Genomic DNA, 22,375 nt, shown 5'->3' on the forward strand with positions numbered 1-22,375 from the left:
TTACCGGTAGGTTCGATCAACAAGTGAGTAAATGGGAATCCCTTGAAGAAAGAAAATTTTCTTTTCGCGAAACACTACGGAGAAAGTTTAGAGAACCTGCGTTTGGGACAGACTGCAATATTCTACTGCCACTAACATACATGGCTCACAAGCACTGCGAATAGAAAATAAGAGGTCCCGAGTTCGAATTCCGATCCGGCGCACAGTTATAATCTGCAGGAAGTTTCAAACTAAGAGGTAAACAGCGTCCAGATCACGGAGCCCTAGGTTCGTTTCCCGGCCTGGTCGACGATTTTCTTCACTCGGGACAGAGTATTTGTGTACTGTCCTAATCATTTTATCTGATCTTAATCGCAAAGACGTGCAAGTAGACGAGTTTCTATCAAACAGGAAGACTTGCATCTGGCGGGCGAACAACCGAGAGGGGTCAGGCGGTCCAATGGTCAATAACGCAATAACGCCACTCGATCATTTTGATTTTTTTTTTTTAAAAAGGTTTAGAGCGGAGCGCTGTGGCAGCTGCACGCAGGCATTACTGCTCGCGATAACTTCGGATCTTTAACATCTCATGCTAACTACCTTAAATCAGATTATCTGTACGTTGTCAAACTAACGCCCATACTGTCACATGTCGCTGGAGTTGCGCTCAATCGGCGGGTGTTCGCCCGCTATTGCGGTCACGGAGATCAATACGTCGGACGGCAAACGCAGAAGCGGTAATGGTGCAGGCGAATACGGACGGCGATTGAGACTGTCAATCGCCATATCTGGCAGGTGCGGTCCGCCCTGCACCGCGATGCCACGCTGGCGCCGGGGCGTGTGGGGGCGGGCTCGGCTGGCTTGTTAACGGCGGCGGCGGGCAGCGGCGGCGCGAAATGGAGTGTGTGCTGCGGGGGCAGGCCGGGGGCATAAATCGCGATGCCGGGATGCGGCGCTATCTGCCCCCAGGAGCGCTGGACGCGAGCCAGACACACAGTCACCTCTCCCGATGCTCTGTCTGCAGCCCACAGGCCGCCATTCTGCGGCCACTGCTGTAGCCGTACAAGGACCGCCGTCGCGCTGTCATTCTGCTTCTACACAATCTTACAAAGAAACTGAAGCACCTGCAAGGGGAGTGGGAAAAGAAATGAGCTTTCACTGTTTGAGAGGACGTGAGATGTTCTTCCAGTGATAACAAAATCGAGTCAAATTTACAAAGAACTTTGTAATGTGAACCCACTTAATAGTATGTCGTTGCAACCCTCTGGCCGGGGTGCATACATTAATACAGTTGGGAAGGGTGTCTTAAGACTTTGTACACTCTCCTGAGGCTAGCTGGTCCACAATTGTTGTAACTGGTCTTTAATATTCTCGATCCTGGCACTGGGGCAGAGTTGACGTCCGAGATGCTCCCACACATGTTCTATTGGAGCAGGCGTGGAGATCTTGCTGGCCATGAGAGCGACTCAGTTCATGGAGACATGTGCCACATTTGGACTAGCGTTGTCCTGTTATAAAATGGCAGCATGATACTGTTGCACGAGAGGTGACACATGAGGATGCAGATGTCTGTGACATGACATTGTGCCATCTGAGTTCTCTCAGTCATTACCAGCCATGACCTTCCAAAGCATACTCGATGGCTCCTCACATCATAGCTCCAGGGAAGAGTTTGCGCAGGATATCGTGGCCGATGGCCAGTGAACAATTGTCATCGGAAGCGATGGGCTACTTCATTCGTTCGGTCGAAAGGGGAGGCGACATTGTTTCCTCGCTTTCGGCCGGTTGGTAACGCAGTGCGCTGGCAAAATCGAGGCGCACGCCCTGAAATATTTCTCAAACGATTTTAGGGACACAATTCGGCGGAAAAACATTCATTCTTATGTTAGGTAGAGCTTTATTTTTTTACGTCAGCTTCATGATGACGTGCCTATCATTTCGTTAATGGTCAGAGTTGATTGTGATATTTAAACTTAAGCAAGACACTGCGTGAATTTCGAAAAAGCTTGCAAAGAAAACTAAGGTTCGCTATGATTTTGCGTTTGGGAACGTGGTGGATACTCCACAGCACCTCTACGGCCTATCCATCTTCCTGGTAGATTTTCGTCGAGATACACCCTAACACGATTTTGGTAGTGTGGTTGGGCACCATCTTGTTGGAAGTAAACTCTTCCGTCTCCATACAAGTCTCGGATGGCAGGTGAAATGGATGTCTGAAGCTTCTGAAGGTACACGTGACCAGTAACTGTGCGATGGAAGATGGATAGGCCGTAGAGGTGCTGTGGAGTACCCACCACGTTCCCCAGAGCTAACTCCTCTGGACTTTTACCTGTGGGGTACACTAAAGGACGTCGTTTACCGACAAAAGCCACGCTCATTGGATGAACTTCGAGAATCCATCGTACATTAATGTGCAAATATCCAACTGAACACTTTGCAGTCAGTAGTACGTGCTCCAGTTCCACGGCATCGTTTGTGTGTGGATGTTAATGGTGACCATTTCGAACACCTACAGTGATATCTGTATGTTGGACTTAAAGCTACACTTTCACCACAAATGAGACAACTCCGTCAATTAGATTGCAAGGTATGGACTTTTAAACAGTGGATACATTTTTTTGGACCCCTCTGTATATTGTTGCACATGAAATTTAGGTAACATGTTGGATTTTTTTGTAGACTTCGTTTGAGGTCGCTATCTGTCACCGGTCTGGAGAAAATTGATCTGATGAAGCACATTCGTTTGCGATTCCTCGTATTTAATAAATGGTTTGACATATGAATATGAGATTCTGGCAAACTATGGAATGCAAAGAGGAGATTTTTGTGCCGTATGGTCATTAAGCAAAACTTCATTATATACTGTGTTATTCCACTAACTACAGACCTTTTCGATGACAAAATGTATTTTTAAAGTGGCATTGATAGCTGGTGAAACGAGAAATGCTGTGGGTTGTGGAACAACATAAGTGAAGACAATTATACCGAGGATGTGTTTTTTGCCGGTCGGTGTGGCAGAGCGGTTCTAGGCGCTTCTGGAACCGCGCGACCGCTACGTTCGCAGTTTCGAATCCTGCCTCGGGCATGGATGTGTGTGATGTCCTTAGGTTAGTTAGGTTTAAGTAGTTCTAAGTTCTAGGGGACTGATGACCTCAGAAGTTAAGTCCCATAGTGCGCAGAGCCATTTGAACCATTTGATGTGTTTTTTTCGCAAGCTTTTACCCTTACTCTTCCTCAGTTTCCCATTTAATAAACTTTACAAACCATGCTTTCAGAATACTCTCACGATTGCATCTGACACTGTGTAAAGACCGTCACGTTTTGGCAACAGAAACAAATTTTAACACGGCAACAAGAGAAATGTATCTTTTACTGAAAATTCACAACTCATGACGCTTCTCTAAAAGTTACAAATGTTTAAAAACACAAGCGAAAATAAATTGCCGCTCTTTTTGCATTTTCAGTGTAATTCTTTTTAGATATTAACCAAAGAAGAGGTGACAGAAAATCTTTTTGAATGGTCACCACGCAAGTGAAGGCGTGGAGGTGTTCCACCTCACATTTACAAAACTTTGAGTGTAGACTTCAGTTTAGAAAGGCACTTCCCCTCCAGTGCTTGGCGTTTCCCCTACGGCGCCTGCCTGCAACCCCCACCACTACAGCTCCCTCTTTGTCGATTGCGCATCAACCGGCCTCGCACAAGTGTCTCCCTACCCACGTCGCTGCCATACTTGGCATAGAATAGTCATCCGTGGTAGTGCAGAACCGCAAGTAGTTGCTGAACACAACGCGACGCCATTTATGAGCAGTTCATATATACCAGTTATAGCACATCTCCAAACGCGTCCGTGCGGTCGTGTTAATGGCAGTCTACGCATGGAATGGTAATCCCTAGGGTGGCTGCTGCTAGTCTCTGACCAATGGTGCGGGATGCCAAAGAGTGTTGTAGGTAGCCCGTTTCTCGTTTTTGGACGGCTGTCTCAGATGTGAAGGGGTTACGATGTGCTTGGTGCACAATACGGTGAGCCTCCCTTGCAGTGGTTAGACGTGATCGACTGGAACCTTGACGAAGAGTATGTTTGCTCTCTCGTTCCCAAACAGTCCAACACCAGGCTACTGTCTCATCTCAATTCCCCACAAATCTATATTTTCCAGGAGCTGACCAGTTGGCCAAATAGAGAGCCACAATGGGACCCCTTCGCGGCGGCGCCATGTTAGAATTGTTCGCTAACACTTAGTGAAGCAAGCTGCAAAATTAATGTCCACCTACCTCAGTATGGCGTTCGTTCACCATCCGTTGCTCTGTATTCGTAGGTCCCATACAGGTGATGTTAAAAGCAGCGTTGAAGAAAACCATCGTCCATACTTATACGACTGCACAGTCCGCATAACTCAGGTAACAAAATAAACCTGCAAATCTCTAGTAATAAAGGGCGTAAGGGGATGCTTCCTTCCTTCATTGAAAATGTCCACCTATCGATACTAATGTTTTTTATTGTCTTTTAGCTATGGTGTCAACAAGCCCCCATTTACTCGATAGCACATCCACTATTAGTTCATGCAGCTTATGTCACATGAAAGACAGCCAGAAGACCAGTATCAGTTGCAAAGCGATTTAGAAAAGATTGCTGTATGGTGTGGCAGGTGGCAGTTGACGCTAAATAACGAAAAGTGTGAGGTGATCCACATGAGTTCCAAATGAAATCCGTTGGAATTCGATTACTCGATAAATAGTACAATTCTCAAGGCTGTCAATTCAACTAAGTACCTGGGTGTTAAAATTACGAACAACTTCAGTTGGAAAGACCACATAGATAATATTGTGGGGAAGGCGAGCCAAAGGTTGCGTTTCATTGGCAGTCCACTAAAGAGACAGCTTACACTACACTCGTTCGTCCTCTGTTAGAATATTGCTGCGCGGTGTGGGATCCTTACCAGGTGGGATTGACGGAGGACATCGAAATGGTGCAAAAAAGGGCACCTCGTTTTGTATTATCACGTAGTAGGGGAGATAGTGTGGCAGATATGATACGCGAATTGGGATGGAAGTCATTACAGCAAAGACGTTTTTCGTCGCGGCGAGATCTATTTACGAAATTTCAGTCACCAACTTTCTCTTCCGAATGCGAAAATATTTTGTTGAGCCCAACCTACATAGGTAGGAATGATCATCAAAATAAAATAAGAGAAATCACAGCTCGAACAGAAAGGTTTAGGTGTTCGTTTTTCCCGCGCGCTGTTCGGGAGTGGAACGGTAGAGAGATAGTATGATTGTGGTTCGACGAACCCTCTGCCATGCACTTAAATGTGAATTGCAGAGTAGTCATGTAGATGTAGATGCAGAAATGTGCTAAGTCCAACCCGAAATATTATGTGATTTATACAGTCAATACTCTGCTACGAAATGAGTTTCACACTCGGTACTTTTCAGTGGATTCTTCAAATGAAGATGCTCGCCAGAAATGTTCTGTAAATGCATACTGAACACGCCACACGGATTTCATCACAAAGGCCGACAGTTTCACACTCGGTTTTCACTACAACAAACACTCCAGAATATCCCAAACTTCACAGAACTGTCCGTAAATGCATCTGTTTGCACGGCGATATAAACCGAATGCGAAATAACAGCCACTTCTTCATTTTACTTACAACTTTTTCCGACACGTCTAACATGACCACCTCGTCCGGCAGCTAGTCCACGACTGACTCAATGCCATTGCTTTCAGGGCATATAACTCATCCCAATGCGCGGGAAAGATTTTACTCTCATTGGTTGATCAAAACAAACAGCCAATCAGATTAACCTTCCATGATCATATTCGCTCTCAAACTGCTTTACTCCAATCAACCTTCGCAGATGCATCTATGTCATTTCATGCTGCAAGTATTAACAAAATGTTCCACCAAACCAAACCAAACGAAAAAGAGAAAACTATGCTTGAAATATACTTTAGAACTGATTTTCCTCTTATTACCTTTCTGGCTGCCTTATTACAAAAGCAGACGCTCATAGACATACGTCATCTGCCAGTTAGTGGGATTCACGGTTTTTCTTGACATCCTGGTGGCCTAACACTTGCTAGTTACGTAAGGTGTAATACAGTATAGAATTGAAATTTGACATATGTCCCACATACACACTCACATTCACTCTCATTTACTCTCACCCTAGCACAAAATATAAATATTAACTTTTACACTGTTATTTCCATTATGAATGAAAAATTAACGAAAGTTTAGAATTTAAAATCTTTATAAAATACATCGGCACACTAAGAGTGCTATTACTGTATTCAGATTACAAAAGAAATATAATCTGTTATTGTTTCTATCTTAATTTACTTTCTTAAGTGTCAGTTAAGTACTTTTTAATAGGTTTTTTATATCTCCGAAACTATTATAGGTAGCGGTATCAAATTTTGACACGAAGTTCGTCTGCATAATAAAAGGTCCTGTACCAAATTTGGAATAAAACAGCTAATATTTAACGTAGGTAATTAGTTTCTTAGGTGAGGTGTTTTTAGTAAGCGCCACAGCGAGCATTCTCACGGTCGCCTTAGCAACAGGTGGGGCTATGACGCATACGGCAGGCAACATGCCGGCCACCACCGGACGCTATTACACTGCAGGTTTCCAAAACAGCTTGCCATAACGTAACAAACTTACTGCAAAAATCTGCAGTCGCACAATAGCTGCGACACTACACCTTTCAAACTGTGTCCCCTGCTTGATAACGCTGTCTCACACGCATCTCAGAATCCTTTCCAGTGATCGCTCAACATCTGACGCTGTTCACGTTTGTTATACATGGCTATTACAAATGATTGAAGCGATTTCATAAATTCACTGTAGATCCATTCATTGACATATGGTCACGACACACTACAGATACGTAGAAAAACTCATAAAATTTTGTTCGGCTGAAGCCGCACTTCAGGTTTCTGTCGCCAGAGAGCTCGAGAGCGCAGTGAGACAAAATGGCGACAGCAGCCGAGAAAGCGTATGTCATGCTTGAAATGCACTCACATCAGTCAGTCATAACAGTGCAACGACACTTCAGGACGAAGTTCAACAAAGATCCACCAACTGCTAATTCCATTCGGCGATGGTATGCGCAGTTTAAAGCTTCTGGATGCCTCTGTAAGGGGAAATCAACGGGTCGGCCTGCAGTGAGCGAAGAAACGGTTGAACGCGTGCGGGCAAGTTTCACGCGTAGCCCGCGGAAGTCGACGAATAAAGCAAGCAGGGAGCTAAACGTACCACAGCCGACGGTTTGGAAAATCTTACGGAAAAGGCTAAAGCAGAAGCCTTACCGTTTACAATTGCTACAAGCCCTGACACCCGATGACAAAGTCAAACGCTTTGAATTTTCGGCGCGGTTGCAACAGCTCATGGAAGAGGATGCGTTCAGTGCGAAACTTGTTTTCAGTGATGAAGCAACATTTTTTCTTAATGGTGAAGTGAACAGACACAATGTGCGAATCTGGCGGTAGAGAATCCTCACGCATTCGTGCAGCAAATTCGCAATTCACCAAAAGTTAACAGTGTTTTGTGCAATCTCAAGGTTTAAAGTTTACAGCCCCTTTTTCTTCTGCGAAAAAACGTTACAGGACACGTGTATCTGAACATGCTGGAAAATTGGCTCATGCCACAACTGGAGACCGACAGTGCTGACTTCACCTTTCAACAGGATGGTGCTCCACCGCACTTCCATCATGATGTTCGGCATTTCTTAAACAGGAGATTGGAAAACCGATGGATCGATCGTGGTGGAGATCATGATCAGCAATTCATGTCATGGCCTCCACGCTCTCCCGACTTAACCCCATGCGATTTCTTTCTGTGGGGTTATGTGAAAGATTCAGTGTTTAAACCTCCTCTATCAAGAAACGTGCCAGAACTGCGAGCTCGCATCAACGATGCTTTCGAACTCATTGATGGGGACGTGCTGCACCGACTGTGGGAGGAACTTGATTATCGGCTTGATGTCTGCCGAATCACTAAAGGGGCACATATCGAACATTTGTGAATGCCTAAAAAAACTTTTTGAGTTTTTGTATGTGTGTGCAAAGCATTGTGAAAATATCTCAAATAATAAAGTTATTGTAGAGCTGTGAAATCGCTTCAATCATTTGTAATAACCCTGTATACCCTCCCAGGTCTGTTAGCAACACTAAATATGGACAACACTAATGCACCCTGGTGGCTATTGTTTCTGTCGCACGGAATTACTACTATAATGATCTACATACCTGCCGATGGTGTGGAGGTATATACACGTGAGCAGGTGGGGCTATGACGCATACGGCAGAACATCCGATCTTATCTGTGTGGCCGCGCGGGATTAGCCGAGCGGTCAAAAGCGCTGCAGTCATGGACTGTGCGGTTGGTCCCGGCGGAGGTTCGAGTCCTCCCTCGGGCATGGGTGTGGGTGTTTGTCTTTAGGATGATTTAGGTTAAGTAGTATGTAAGCTTAGGAACTGATGACTTTAGCAGTTAAGTCCCATAAGATTTCACACACATTTTTTTTTATTTGTGTGCCTCACTTATTATGTAATGCAGTGCACACTCCGCAAGATAACGTACAATGCATTGTCAAGTTCCAGTATAAGCGATATTATGTCGGATACTTGACAGACACTCTTTCAAATTCTGAAGGTAGGAGGAATAAAATAAACGAAGCGAAAAATTGCTTACAACTTATGCAGAAACCTCACTGCAGTTGTAAGAGTTGAAGGACATTAAAGAAGAGCGGGAGTGTGGCAGAGTTGTAGCTTCGTTATTCAATCTGAACAATGAGATAGTTCTAAGGGAAATCAAGAAGAAATTTGTAAAAGGAGCTAAAGTACACAGAGAAAAAATTCTGAGTTTTGCCTATGACGTTGTAATTTTGTCAGAGAGCAGCAAGGACTTGAAGGAGCGATTGATAGGATTGGACAATGTCTTGAAAAAGAGATTAAGTAAACGAGTGGTAATTGAATAATGAGAAACCTAGGTTAGAAAATGAAGAAAAGAATGAAGAAAGATCGAGATCGTTACAGATGGACCACAATCTCGGAATGTTTCACGGATGGGGAAGGAAATGAGCCATGCCCTTTCAGTGGATCAGTCCCGAATGTGAGTGCAGGTGTGCTAACCACTACGCCACCAAGTTCGATGATTGTGAAATTAGACACTAAAACCAGTAGATCAGTACTGCTGTTTGGGGAGAAAAATAACTATCAGTTGCAGAAGCTAAGGAGCTATAAATACAGACTGGCATTAACAAAAGAAATCACTAAAAAGAGAAATTTATTAACATCCAATATAATTATAAGTGTTTAAATAGGGTGTTACAGGAAAGTACTGGTGATTAGATGGGTAGTCCGGATAACCGATGCAGAGGTACTGAACAGAACTGAGGAGAAAATAAATTTATGGCACAACCCAACTAAAGGAAAGGATTGTTTGATAGCACATATCCTGATGCATTCAGGAATAGTCAATTTGGCAGTGAAGGGAAGTGGGAAGGAAGGGGCGATGGGTGGAGTTGTATGGAGAGTAGGCCTACCGAAGAACCTCCTGCATACATTGCGACAGTAGCACTCCTGGAAGAATTTCCTTTCTTCCGTGAGTGCTAGTCTTGCATGGTATGCAGGAGAACATCCGTGAAATTTGAAGGCAGTGGATGTGGTAATAGCGCAAGTGAAGCTCTGAGCTTAAATAATTCAGTCTCAGGTTCGAGTCTCAGTTAGTCACACAGTAATAATGAATTGAAGATATAAAGTCTGTAAATAAGTCCGCGATCATGTCATATCACTTTATCTGTAAAGGTCTATTTTGATCACTCTAGGTGTACCATTCATAATTACCGACTTCGGCCATTGGCATCTTCAGATGTGTTACAAATAGAAAAACAGTAGTGTGACAAACTAAGCTGAAGCTAAATCTGAAAAATTCATTGGAAGGCATAAAAACAAATAAATAAATAATAATATGATTAACAGCTATGCATACCAGCCATACATAACATAAAAATATTCTAACGTAGTTCAGAGTCGGTATGTATATACCTATGTACATAGTGAGTGCTATTGATGGCCTGGGTGCGTCCTGTATTTATACAAATAACTGAGGGCAGCAGAGGGACTTATGCTAAGGTACACAATAACAAGTACTGTAAATCCAATACTTAAAACGCAGTATATATAGTCAGTAATTAAAAATATTTCATGTAACTGTCTGACAGTGAAGCTTAAACTGACAAACAATACGTGGAAATAAAATCCATTTTTTAAATCCACATAAAACGTCTAAAGGGTAACAATAGAAATCTTCTTGCCTGACAAAGTAAACAGCACATAATTGTGTACCAGTGTGAATAAGAAGTATAAAAGTAACATGACAACTGTTGATCGAAACCTGTCAGCATGACTAAGCAATTAAACATTGCCGTTAGTGTGGAATAACTAACAGAATAATGGCTATTAATTTGTTAAAATTTCGATAGTCAGTAACACATCAGAAGTGGAATCCTTTCAGGTTAAACTAATTCTGTTTATTCAGCAGTAACCCCGGTTGCTGTTTTCTATGAACGTAAATTTCGATTAGCTCCTGTAGGTTCGATAGTTGTCCTTTTGGTGCCTTGTGCAACACTTCCATATTATCCTCTATATTACCTGCCGTTGTCCAAATTTGTACCGAATGCACTCTTATTCTGACTATATGTACGTTCTTTAAAATTGATCTTGAAACATATTCCCGTTCTGACCAATACTAAACTTTTAGCAGTCTTGCAGTTAATCTTGTAGACCCCGAATTCTAAAAATTTGGTTGCTAAAGCCAGGACAGCAAAAATATTTTTTTAATTTGAAATAGCCATTTTAGAGAGACTTCACTGTCACCTTTATGTCTTAAAAAAACCTTTTTCTTATGAAACATGTTCATTTTCAGTTGGACGTCACGCCGAATTGTCATGTGCACAAAAAGCAGCACATTATAATGGGTTTGTCATAATTAAAATATTTCAGACATAGAACACCTTGTGCAAATGGCTATGTGTATACATGTACCGCTCACAGATGACTGTTGCTCGCAAAAACATCACGGTATACAGTAACACATCTGTACTGTGTACTTACTACTTATTTGTACCTTAGACGCTTCCCGCCTGAGCGTAGACTACAAGCCTATCTTAGGTTGTCTAATGGAAAGGCACACAGAACGGCAAGACGGCAAACTGACGATAGCGAGATACGTCTTTCTTGTTATTTTACTTTTTATTTCCCTCCTTTGCTGACTCTACAGTCTCACACTCTCTACTCATTCAGTCTTTCTATTCACGTAAATTAACTTTCTCCCATCGAAGGGAATGCGATTAAACTTTTACTATGCAATCTGAGGTAGACTTTGTCTCACCTGCCTGGAGAGCGGCTGACAAAAGAGTCGCAAACGGGGGCAGCCCGCTACCGGTCCTTGGAGAATACGAGAACCAGCTCCCCGCCGAACAATGCTAGCTCCAACTGGGCTAAATGACGCGGAATGAAGAAAAAGAGGCCCACCAGTCCTTACAAACCTTTCACTCTGGAGTTAATTCAGGAGAATAACCGTATGTGAGGATTTCGCAGTCCTAGGCAATGTAGACACACGACAATTACTCTCCTTACAATGCATCTACTGATCCTTGTCACAGAATGGGCCACAAAGATGGATGTGTGTATCTACGGAAGATCTGAAAAAGCTGCATGCTCTGCATGCACGTCACACGCCTTGTAATGCTACCGGTTGCTATTAAATTAGTAGTATGCTGATAATGTTATTCCTATGAAAGGATACTTGCCTTGTGAACACTACGGTGTGTAATGGTAAGGTATGGAACAGATTTTGCTTTTATAAAGATTTCTATGGAAAGGAAGCAGTAGCAAAACAAACGGAAATTGAGTTAAGGCTCTTTTAGTAATAAAGCAAACTGTAATTACATAAAATGAAAAGGTCTCCAGCCCAATTAGGCAAAGTTGGACCCAGAACTAATATGGATTATAAAGAAAGTTAACTATTGTGATTGGATTTACTTGATACTGAACTTCTGTTTTGCTGATAAGGTACAAGACAGCAGCAGAGCTTAGCAAATGATGTACCTGAGATTTGATTAAACTACACAGGAGGACTGTTAATGTGTTTAGGTAACAATTGGCCCTCAATGAAACTTACTATCTGTACTTTACAGTAGGAAGATAATGATAATTATAGGTAAATAATTACTAATCTTGGAGCACAATTGCCTTGGACAAGAGGTTCTTTTGTCAGTTTAAGTATAGGAAGTTACTACTGTTAAGATAGAACAGGGAGTGTTCTGCGCTGATAGGCAGCACACCGCGCCTGGTACACGCGGCTCTCGAGGACCACAGCACAGCTACGACACCTGAGGATGGCCTTATAACAGTCCGAAACCGGTTGTGTGAAAATAAAGTAATTTACAGCTGAAGCGGTATTTTCAACCTCTACTGTTCGTAGAAAGTTAAAGAGAACGGGCTACAATGTCGAGCAGGTTTTCGTAGGCAATTTCTAAGGCAATTTTAGATAACATAATTGGGAAGCAGTGATCTGTCAGTTAAGCAAAACTAGTGAAATTAGTCTCGATCGCACAGTCGTTTATTAAAAATATGACCAGTTTCGGCCTCTAGCAGTAGGCCACCTGCTGATAATGTACTATCCGGCTGACGAAGATGACGCATGGAACATGTGCTGACGCCAGTCGAAAAACAGATGACGTCATATCTCGTGAACTACGTGTGCAACCATGATATACTTTTGTAGGTGCATTCAGTACTATATCTGCAAATCTGCGAAATTTATTGCGAATACTTTAGTAGCACAGAAATAATACATTTAAACGTCATGAATGAAGGGGTATTTTCTCATACTTTTCATTGTTTATGGCGTCATATCACGTGAACTATGTTAGGTTAAGTGATTCTCATCTCCACAGCGATTATTGACTGCCGGTAAAGGATGTGTGTACCAAGTTTGGTTCAAATCGCTCCAGAGTAGACTTGAAATACACACACACACACACACCTACCTTCATTTTTATAACCTGTATGGATCTCAGACCTCACTGTGTAGGGGTAGCGTGTCTTCGAGTAGTAATCAGAACATCCTCGATCCCGGTTTCGAACACCTCTGTTGCTTAAATTTTGAATGAAACTCATCAACAATTTAGGGCAAAAACTTCCGGCATAAGAAGTCACCCTCATTCAGCCAACGGCCTGGTCAAAGAGAGCAGCGGAGTGAACGGAGGTCGGGACATAAAATATCAGATGTTTGAACATGGTAGGGAAGCTAAAAAGTCTGAAAAAGGAAATGATAGGGCTCAGTCTAGATATAGTGGGGGGCCATTGAAGTTAAATGGAAGGAAGACAAGGATTTCTGGTCAGATGAGTATAGGGTAATATCAGCAGCAGCAGAAAATGGTATAACGAGAGTAGTATTCCTAATCAATAGGGAGGTAGGGCAGAGAGTAAGTTACTGTGAACAGTTCAGTGATAGTGTTGTTCTCATCGGGATCGATAGCAAACCAACATCGATAACGATAGTTAATGAATACATGCCTACGTCGCAAGCTGAAGATGAAAGGTAGAGAAAATATATGAGGATAGTGATCGGGTAATTCAGCACGTAAATGGAGATGAAACGTAATAGTCATGTAGACTTGGAATGTGATTGTGAGGGTGGTAGCAGAAGAAGAGGTTACGGGAGAAAATGGGCTTGGAACTGTGAATGAGAGACGAGGAAGTCTAATTGAGATCTGCAATAAATTTCAGCTAGTAATAGTGAATAATCTGTTCAAAAATCACAAGAAGAGGATGTACACTTGGGAAAGGCCGGGAGATACGGGAAATTTCAATTAGATTACATCATGGTCAGGCAGAGATTCCGAAATCAGATACTGAATTGTAAGGCGTAACCCAGGAGCAGATGTAGAATCAGATCACAATTTAGTAGTGATGAAAAGTAGGCTGACGTTTAAGAAACTAGTCAGGAAGAATCAATGTGCGAAGAAGTAGGATGCAGAGGTACTAACGAATGAGGAGATACGCTTGAAGTTCTCTGAGGCCATAGAGTCTGCGATAGGCAGTTCAGTTGAAGACGGATGGACATCTCGAAAGAGAGCAACCACAGAAGCTGGAAAGAAAAACATACGTACAGAGAAGGTAACTGCGAAAAAATCGAGAGTGACACAAGAAATACTTCATTTGATCGATGAAAGAAGAATTACAAAAGTGTTCAGGGAAACTCAGGAATAAAGAAATAAAAGTCACATAGGAATGAAATAAAGAGGAAATGCAGGGAAACCAAGGCGAAATGGCTGCATGAAAAATATGGGAAACTCGAAAAAGACCTTATTATCCGAAGGACTGACTTTGAATATACACAACTCAAAGCAGCATTCGTTGAAATTAAAAGCAAGTGTGGTAACATTAAGAGTGCATTGATAATTCCGCAGTTAAATGTACAATAGGGAGCGGATTGATGGAAAGAGAACATTGAAGGCTTCTATGAGGGGAGAGACTTGTTTAATGATGTAATAGGAGAGGAAACAGGGGTCTGCATAGAAGAGATAGGGAATCCAGTATTAGAATCAGAATTTAAAAGAGTTTTGGAGGATTTAAGATCGAATAAGACAGAAGGGATGGATAACATTCAATCACAATTTCTAAAAATCATTGGGTGAAGTGGCAATGAATGCTTGTTCACGTTGGTGTGTGGAACGTCTGAGACTGGCGATACACCATCTGATTTTCGGGAAACATTGTCCATACATTTCCGAAGACTGAAAGAGCCGACAAGTGAAAGAATTATTGCACAGTCAGCTTAACAGATAACAGTTGCTGACAAGAATAATATACAAAAGAATGGAAAAGAGAACTGAGGCTGTGTTAGATGACGATCACTTTGGCTTTAGGAACGATAAAGGCAATTATGACGTTGCGATTGATAATGGTAGCAAGACTAAAGAAAATCAAGACACGTTCATAAGAGTTGTCGACCTGGAAAAAGCGTTCGGCAGTGTCAAATGGTGCAAGATGTTCGAAATTCTGAGAAAAATAGGGGTAAGGTGTGGAAAAGACGGGTAATATACAACATTTACAAGTGTAAGAGGGAACACTAAGAGTGAAAGACAAAGAACCAAGGGCTCGAATTAAAAAGGGTGTAAGACATGCTGCTGAGTCTGAACAACGAAGAAGCAATGACGGAAATAAAAGAAAGGTTCAAGAGTGGAATTAAAATTCAAGGTACAACGGTCTCAATGAGAAGATTCACAGATAGCATTCCTATTCTCAGTGAAAGTGAACAAGAATTACAGTCTAATGAGTACGGAAATGGACTGAGATTAAATCAATGAAATAGGAAATTAATGAGAAATAACAGGAATGAGAATGTCGAGAAACTTAACATCAGGATTGTAGATCATGAACTAGATGAATTTAAGGAATTCTGTTACATAGACAGCATAATAACCCCTGATGGACTGAGCAAGGAGGACATCAAAAGCAGGGTAGTACTGGCCAAGAGGGCATACCTGGCCAAGAGAATTCTACTAGTATCAATCATAGGTGTTAATTTGAGGAAGAAATTTCGGAGAAAGTACGTTTGGAGCGCAGCATTGTGTGGCAATGAGACATGGACTATGGGAACAGAAGATAATAGAAGTATTTGATATGTGGTGCTATAGTAGAATGTTGAGATTTGTGAGGTCTGATATATGGGAAACACTGACAAGAAGAAGGGACAGGATGGTAGGATATCTTTAAGACATCACTGAATAGCTTCCAACGTTCTAGAGGGAGCTGAAGAGGGTGAAAATTGTAGAGGGTAACAGATACTGGAATACATCCAGCAAGTAATTGAAGGCGTAGGTTGCAAATGATAATCTGAGATGAAGATGTTGGAACAGGAGAGGAATTCGTGTGAGGGCGCATCTTACCAGTCTGAGAACTGTTGACTGAGAAAAAATGACTAAATTGAGTACTGCAAAAGATATAAAAGATATGAAATTTTTTTAAAAAACTCACTTTTCAACAATCTGTATTCTCTGAAGATAGGTTTATAGACGAAAGCTTGACGAGTAAACGCAACACGAAACAATAATTTTTCACTATGACAAATAAGCTACAAAAGGGCCTTTGGTTGCCAGTAAACGAACTAACAAATCTGTCCACACTAAAGACACTGCTGGTATCTACAGGGCAATCATAGTACTAACATTCCTATGAGCAGCTGTTCTCTCTGGCAATAGACCGAAACTCTTTTTCCCGTTTGAGCTTACGTTAACCTTCAGGTTTCAAGTGACCCGAGTTTACGGTACCTAACTGTTCAGCAGAAAGGTCGCTTTCTGTTTTAAACACAACTGAAAATTATGTCCGGACTACAGCTTTACAAGGGACAGTTACAGTACTGTCTGTGTTGCGATTTGAAATTATTATCTGGATTACTTGTGATGACATATTTGATGCCTTTACTGAAAAGAACTCTTGACGAAATTGTTTGTAGATGCGAATAGAGCTTTCCAGACTATTTTTCATATCTATGATTTCACATTAAAATACATGTACTTTTTATTTTCCTTCAGTGAATAAACTACTTCGGTTTGTTTTATTTCGTTGTTATTGTTAGGTGGAAATTAGTATTACCTGTTCTCCACTCGTGCTTCCTTGCTCTCTAAAAAGCAAGTCGAGTTTGTTCGTTCCTTCTCTCCGATGTAGGTTTGCTTTTGGCAGCAAAAAGATAACTGTAAGCAGAATGATAATTTTTAAGTGCGAGTTACTGGGTATGTCCCTTCTTCGCAATTCGACCATTGGTTACAATTTTGGTAGCATAGAACTTTCGTTCGCATGAGAAACAAATTACGAAAACCAAAAACGTCGAAAGAGGGTTGAAAACAAATGAGCGAATGGGGTTCGGAGAGGAGGGGGGGGGGGGGGGGTTACTACACGTCTCTGGCCTGTTAGTGGAAGAAATTTTCACCGAGAGTATTGACCGACAAAGGAAGGGGAAGTAATGGCTTATACTTCTTGACCACAAGACTTTGAGCTAATGTCGTGGATTGAGTTCCATACCTCTCCACATTGATTCGTGGACTGAGGGCACTTGGCACTCTTGATGGAGACTTTAAGCTATTCGGAGGAGCAGCCTGACTGTCGATAACTGGTTTTAACATGTCTTTCCTCACATCATCGTACAAGAAAATATGAGTCCACACTATACACGCCCATTATAGTCATCTAAACTCAACGGATACGCTTAATGCAGAACGCTCATACACTCTGTGTTAAAGAGGCCACTGTGCGCTGAATCAGATGGCCCTTTCCGATTAGACAGCTGTACCTACTCCTGCGGATCACGCGGCCAACAGTGTCATAGGATTCCTTCTATCTACCCATCGGGTAGCAAGACGTGATTGTTCATTTTAGAAGTGCGGAACTCTACAGAAGACAGACTCTGGTGACTAGAGTCTGCAGCGTAGCTAAATGTCAAGCAACGTTGTACAAACCAATTGTTGAAAGCATGCTCTCTAAATTATCGTAGATAAACAAAGGCAAAAATGAGTATCGTTGTCTGAAGACAGATGTACCGACTCTGACGTGCACCAGAAGTCACGAACTGCAAGATCACTTTGTAAATACATGGGGTGATTCATCTTCCCCTACCGATGTCGTTTTGTGCAACCTGAAATGTTAAATCAGACTTTCATAAACCACGCTCCAGATTTTCATATTCTTTCGATCGCTACACGCGTACTATTATTCCTCCAGAAAAACGGAACAGGGCCTTTTTGTAGGAAATTTAATGTAGTTAAATTTCATACTGGGACACACTCTCGTCGGAGGCCACATTTCTACAGTTATTCAAGAAAAAACGTACGTGACCTTCAGACGCACCCTCACCGTACAAAAGGTCCTGTTCATTTTCCCTATAGGACTTTCAACTTGTGCATAGCGAGCAAGAGAATGTGAAAATCTCTCGTGTAGTTTACAAAGACCAGATTTAACATTGCAGGTTGTATGTAACGTCATTGGTAGGGGCAGCTGACTCACCCTGTGTAAGGGGTGATCAAAAAGTTCCCCGTTTTGGGGTGCTGCTGCAGCGTATATGCAACCCAGCGTGACTCGCATGCGGGTATATAAGCGTCGACATGTAGGAAAGGGGTTAGTGTGGCCTTCAAACAAAACCGATTTTATCTTAATACTGGCACTATCTTTCATTAATTTTTTTTTTCAGATTGTGCTTACAGTCTAAAAATGTTTTGTCGATCAGAGTTTACTTTTTCAGCTAAGCTGACAAGCGAGAAATAAAGAAATAAAGCAACGTCCTGCAAAGAACATGGATGAAACCAAACTGGCAGTAACACTCGTAAAACCAATTTGTGCTCTTGAAGCTGTTTACATCGACTAAATTAACACCATTGAAAGGCACCAGATATTTCAATAAAATAAGTCTTTCTCGACGAGAAAATATTTGTCCGATTCAGTAATAAGTTGTTTATGTCGGTACTGGAGGTAATACTAAAGGCGAACTCATCCATTCTCGAAACATCATCCGTCTTCATAACACGATCCATCTTCTGGTTCTTGATGGGAGCGTCACGTGTCAGATACGGAGAAGTGTGAAGCTGACAGATGGATTCGGGTCGTATGTTAAGGTAACATCAACTGATACGGCTCAAAACTAGTCTGTTAACGACAGAGAAATTGAAAGTTTGGTTGTGCTAAAAAAACTCGCGAATACACTGCTTAAGAAGTAACCTAGCGTTTTAATACATAACTATTATCCGACTTTAAACTCTGTCGCCAAGCTGTGACAGGTTGAATTGAAATCGTACATCTCAACTGCAGTGGACGAGTTGTTTAATAAAAACGTGTTCTTTACTATATTGTTGCTGAAAGTCGTAACTATACTGCAGTTTAACGGCAGCCTGTGTTAAAATAACTTCGATTCCGTAACAATAGTAGATATGATATTCTTTTCAAACACACACGTCAGAATTTTCTAAATAAAAGTCCATCTGTTGCACAATATTATCAACAAGAATCATTACCAGTTCGCTTTTAAAGTTAACTTCTCTCTTTTTCAGGTTTCAGATTGTTGTAAGTGGTCGAACGATGATGAACGTTGCTGAAGAATGGTGACCAACTTCAATCCAGTACTGAAACTTCCTGGCAGATTAAAACTGTGTGCCGCACAGAGACTCGAACTCGGGACCTTTGCCTTTCGCGGGCAAGTGCTCTACCATCTGAGCTACCCAAGCACGACTCACGCCCCGTCCTCACAGCTTTACTTCTGCCAGTACCTCGTCTCCTACCTTCCAAACTACAGAAGCTCTCCTGTGAACCTTGCAATACTAGCACTTCTGAAAGAAAGGATATTGCGGAGACATTGCTTAGCCACAGCCTGGAGGATGTTTCCAGAATGAGATTTTCACTCTGCAGCGGAGTGTGCACTGATATGAAACTTCCTGACAGATTATAACTGTGTGCCGGACCGAGACTCGAGCTTCTGTAAAGTTTGGAAGGTAGGAGACGAGGTACTGACAGAAGTAAAGCTGTGAGGACGTGGCGTGAGTCGTGCTTGGGTAGCTCAGATGGTAGAGCACTTGCCCGCGAAAGGCAAAGGTCCCGAGTTTGAGTCTCGGTCTGGCACACAGTTTTAATCTGCTAGGAAGTTTCATATCAGCGTACACTCCGCTGCAGAGTGAAAATCTCATTCTCAATCCAGTAATGAATACTCTACTGTTTATTTCTAAATGTAAAGGACTAAGCATAGCAAATGTCATTAAAGAATATCTTTACTGTGATGCAATCTCTAGAATGCGAAAGCCTTTAAGAAAATGTCTACATAACCGCTTTGGACAAACAGCACGCATTCCTCTTCATGAGCAACATGGATAAGCACTCATTTGTTATACATATTAAACAGATAAGAAAACACGTCATTTCTCCTTTGTGAAATACAGGCGCAAATGAAAAATACTCGAGAAAACGTCTCGAATCAAGTGTTTCAACGACCTTCGGTAGCCCTGTACCTCCATTTTTGTACGTTTCTACTTTCTGAATCTATTATTATTGATGCGAAAGTTTTCATATACTTTACTTCCACAAGTTGGTATGTTCACAACCCGCATCCCTAGTCGAGATCGTCGGCACGGTAACGGTAGCCCAATGTGTTCAGCAGTCATAGGGCTGGTTACCTTCTGTAATAAAAAATAGAATGAAAGATTCAAAGATGAACTTAAACGGGCGTCATGTGACGTCCGCCCGGACCAAATGCCAAGCCACGGATGTGAAAGTTCGCTGACATTTGCCTGTGCGACGGCGCTCGTTTCGGAGGAAAGGTGATGGCATAAAATTCCTGATCAACAGACTCTTTGCGCCAATGTCCTTGATTAAATCCCAAACCTCTCCGCAGTATCTCATGAAGTGAGAGCAAGTGACATTATTGATGGCGATCCGTCCGTCGGATGGGGAAGTTAACATTGGTGGCAACCCTTGTTATTCTGCCGGCACTGAGATTCACTCTTTTTCTTCTCTCATGATCAAAAATACAACACAGTCGTAACACTACGCTGTACACGCATCTATTGCACTCACATACACACTACAAATACACCGGCAGTGCCACACGACACTTATATTTTACATTTGTTCACAGAAACACAGACTGATTGCAAATTGTCGACAGTGCAATAGTGTTACAAATGCATCTACAGTGAACATGTGTTGTTGTGGTCTTCAGTCCAGAGACTGCTTTGTTGCAGCTCTCCATGCTACTCTATCCTGTGCAAGCTTCTTCATCTCCGAGTAACTAATGCAGCCTACATCCTTCCTAATCTGCTTAGTGTATTCATCTCTTGGTCTCCCTCTACGGCTTTCACACCCCGCGCTTCCCTCCAATACTAAATTGGTCATCCCTTGATTCCTCAGAACATTTCCTGCCAACCGATCGCTTCTTCTAGTCAGGTTGCGCCACAAATTCCTCTTCTCCCCGATTCTATTCAGTACCTCCTCATTAGTTACGTCATCTACCCACCTAATCTGCAGCATTCTTCTGTAGCACCACATTTCGAAAGCTTCTATTCTCTTGTTGTCTAAACTATTTATCGTCCATGTTTGACTTCCACACATGGCTACACTCCATACAAATACTGTCAGAAAATACTTCCTGCCACTTAAATCTATATTCGATGTGAACAAATTTCTCTTCTTCAGAAACGCTTCCCGTACCATTTCCAGTTTGCATTTTATATCCTCTCTCCTTCGACCATCATCAGTTATTTTGCTCGCCAAATAGAAAAACTGATTTCCTAATCTAACTACATCGGCCCTTATGTGATTTTGCCTGGCTCTAAAAAATTTTGGTTTTCCCTGTGAATGTGTATTAACAGGATCGTATACCAGTGTCTGTAATTCTTTCTTGACAATAGCCATTATTGTCAATTTTAAAGTTCTGACATATATACCGCTTGTGGGCTTCACTAATATAGTAAAGTAATTTTGTTTATTTTGGCTGTATATGCCACTGGGCGTAAGTTCCTCGGCGTAAGCGCCACCTGCTTTTTTGATGTATAACTGCATTATTTGTACCAATGCTCCCATACTGTTATAACGGGAGAGTTAATTTCCTTTTTTATTGTCACTTTACCTAATACTGATAATTTACACGTTGACTTTGTACGCTAATTGGCACATGTTTCTCGGCCCGAGCGCTGAGTTCTGCAAGATCCATGAATTATTTTGTATTTACGTGACAAACCCTGATTCTAGGGCTATCTTTCATTTTTGACAAATGGATCTATGCCGACAATTGTAAAAACGGCGATGGTACATTAGTCCTTACTAATGTAAAATTGTAAGTACCAGTCGTCGTTATCATATTTCTGTAATGCAAGAATTCTCTAATTGGTGTTAAAATGTATTCTTCGCTTAAGTTTCATACTTTTCTAATGTAAGCTATGATGTTCATTGTCCTTAGGCTACCTTCTGAAGAAGACAAATTTATATTTGTCGAAACCTAGGTAAAGAATTTCTTTATCCATTGCAACTGGTCGACTGCTTATAATTTTATTACGTGGAACCGTTGCTGTTGTGCAGTTATGTTCAAAATATTTAATCTTATTCCCTCAGCATCGCCTGACTTAATTCGACAACATTCGATTATCCTCGTTTTACTTTTGTTGATGTTCATCTTATATCGTCCTTTCAAGATACTGTCTACCCCGTTCAACTGCTCTTCCACATCCTTTGCTGTCTGTGACAGAATTACAATGTCATCGGCAAACCTCAATGTTTTTATTTCTTTCCCATGGATTTTAATTCTTACTCCAAATTTTTCTTTTGTTTCCTTTACCGCTTGCTCA

At 41.8% G+C, this 22,375-nt stretch overlaps 1 protein-coding gene across 1 annotated transcript in view; it reads left to right on the plus strand.

Annotated features, from left to right (window-relative positions):
* Positions 1 to 926: 926 nt before the first annotated feature.
* The window catches only part of LOC126235320 (retinal guanylyl cyclase 2), a 456,575-nt gene continuing 435,126 nt past the window's right edge, over positions 927 to 22,375 (plus strand). The window contains exon 1 of the mRNA XM_049944043.1: positions 927 to 1,033. Within this exon, the coding sequence (XP_049800000.1) occupies positions 927 to 1,033 (107 nt within the window). The remainder of the gene's footprint in view (positions 1,034 to 22,375) is intronic.

This window comes from Schistocerca nitens, chromosome 2 (genome assembly GCF_023898315.1).
Source record: "Schistocerca nitens isolate TAMUIC-IGC-003100 chromosome 2, iqSchNite1.1, whole genome shotgun sequence".
NCBI lineage: Eukaryota > Metazoa > Arthropoda > Insecta > Orthoptera > Acrididae > Schistocerca > Schistocerca nitens.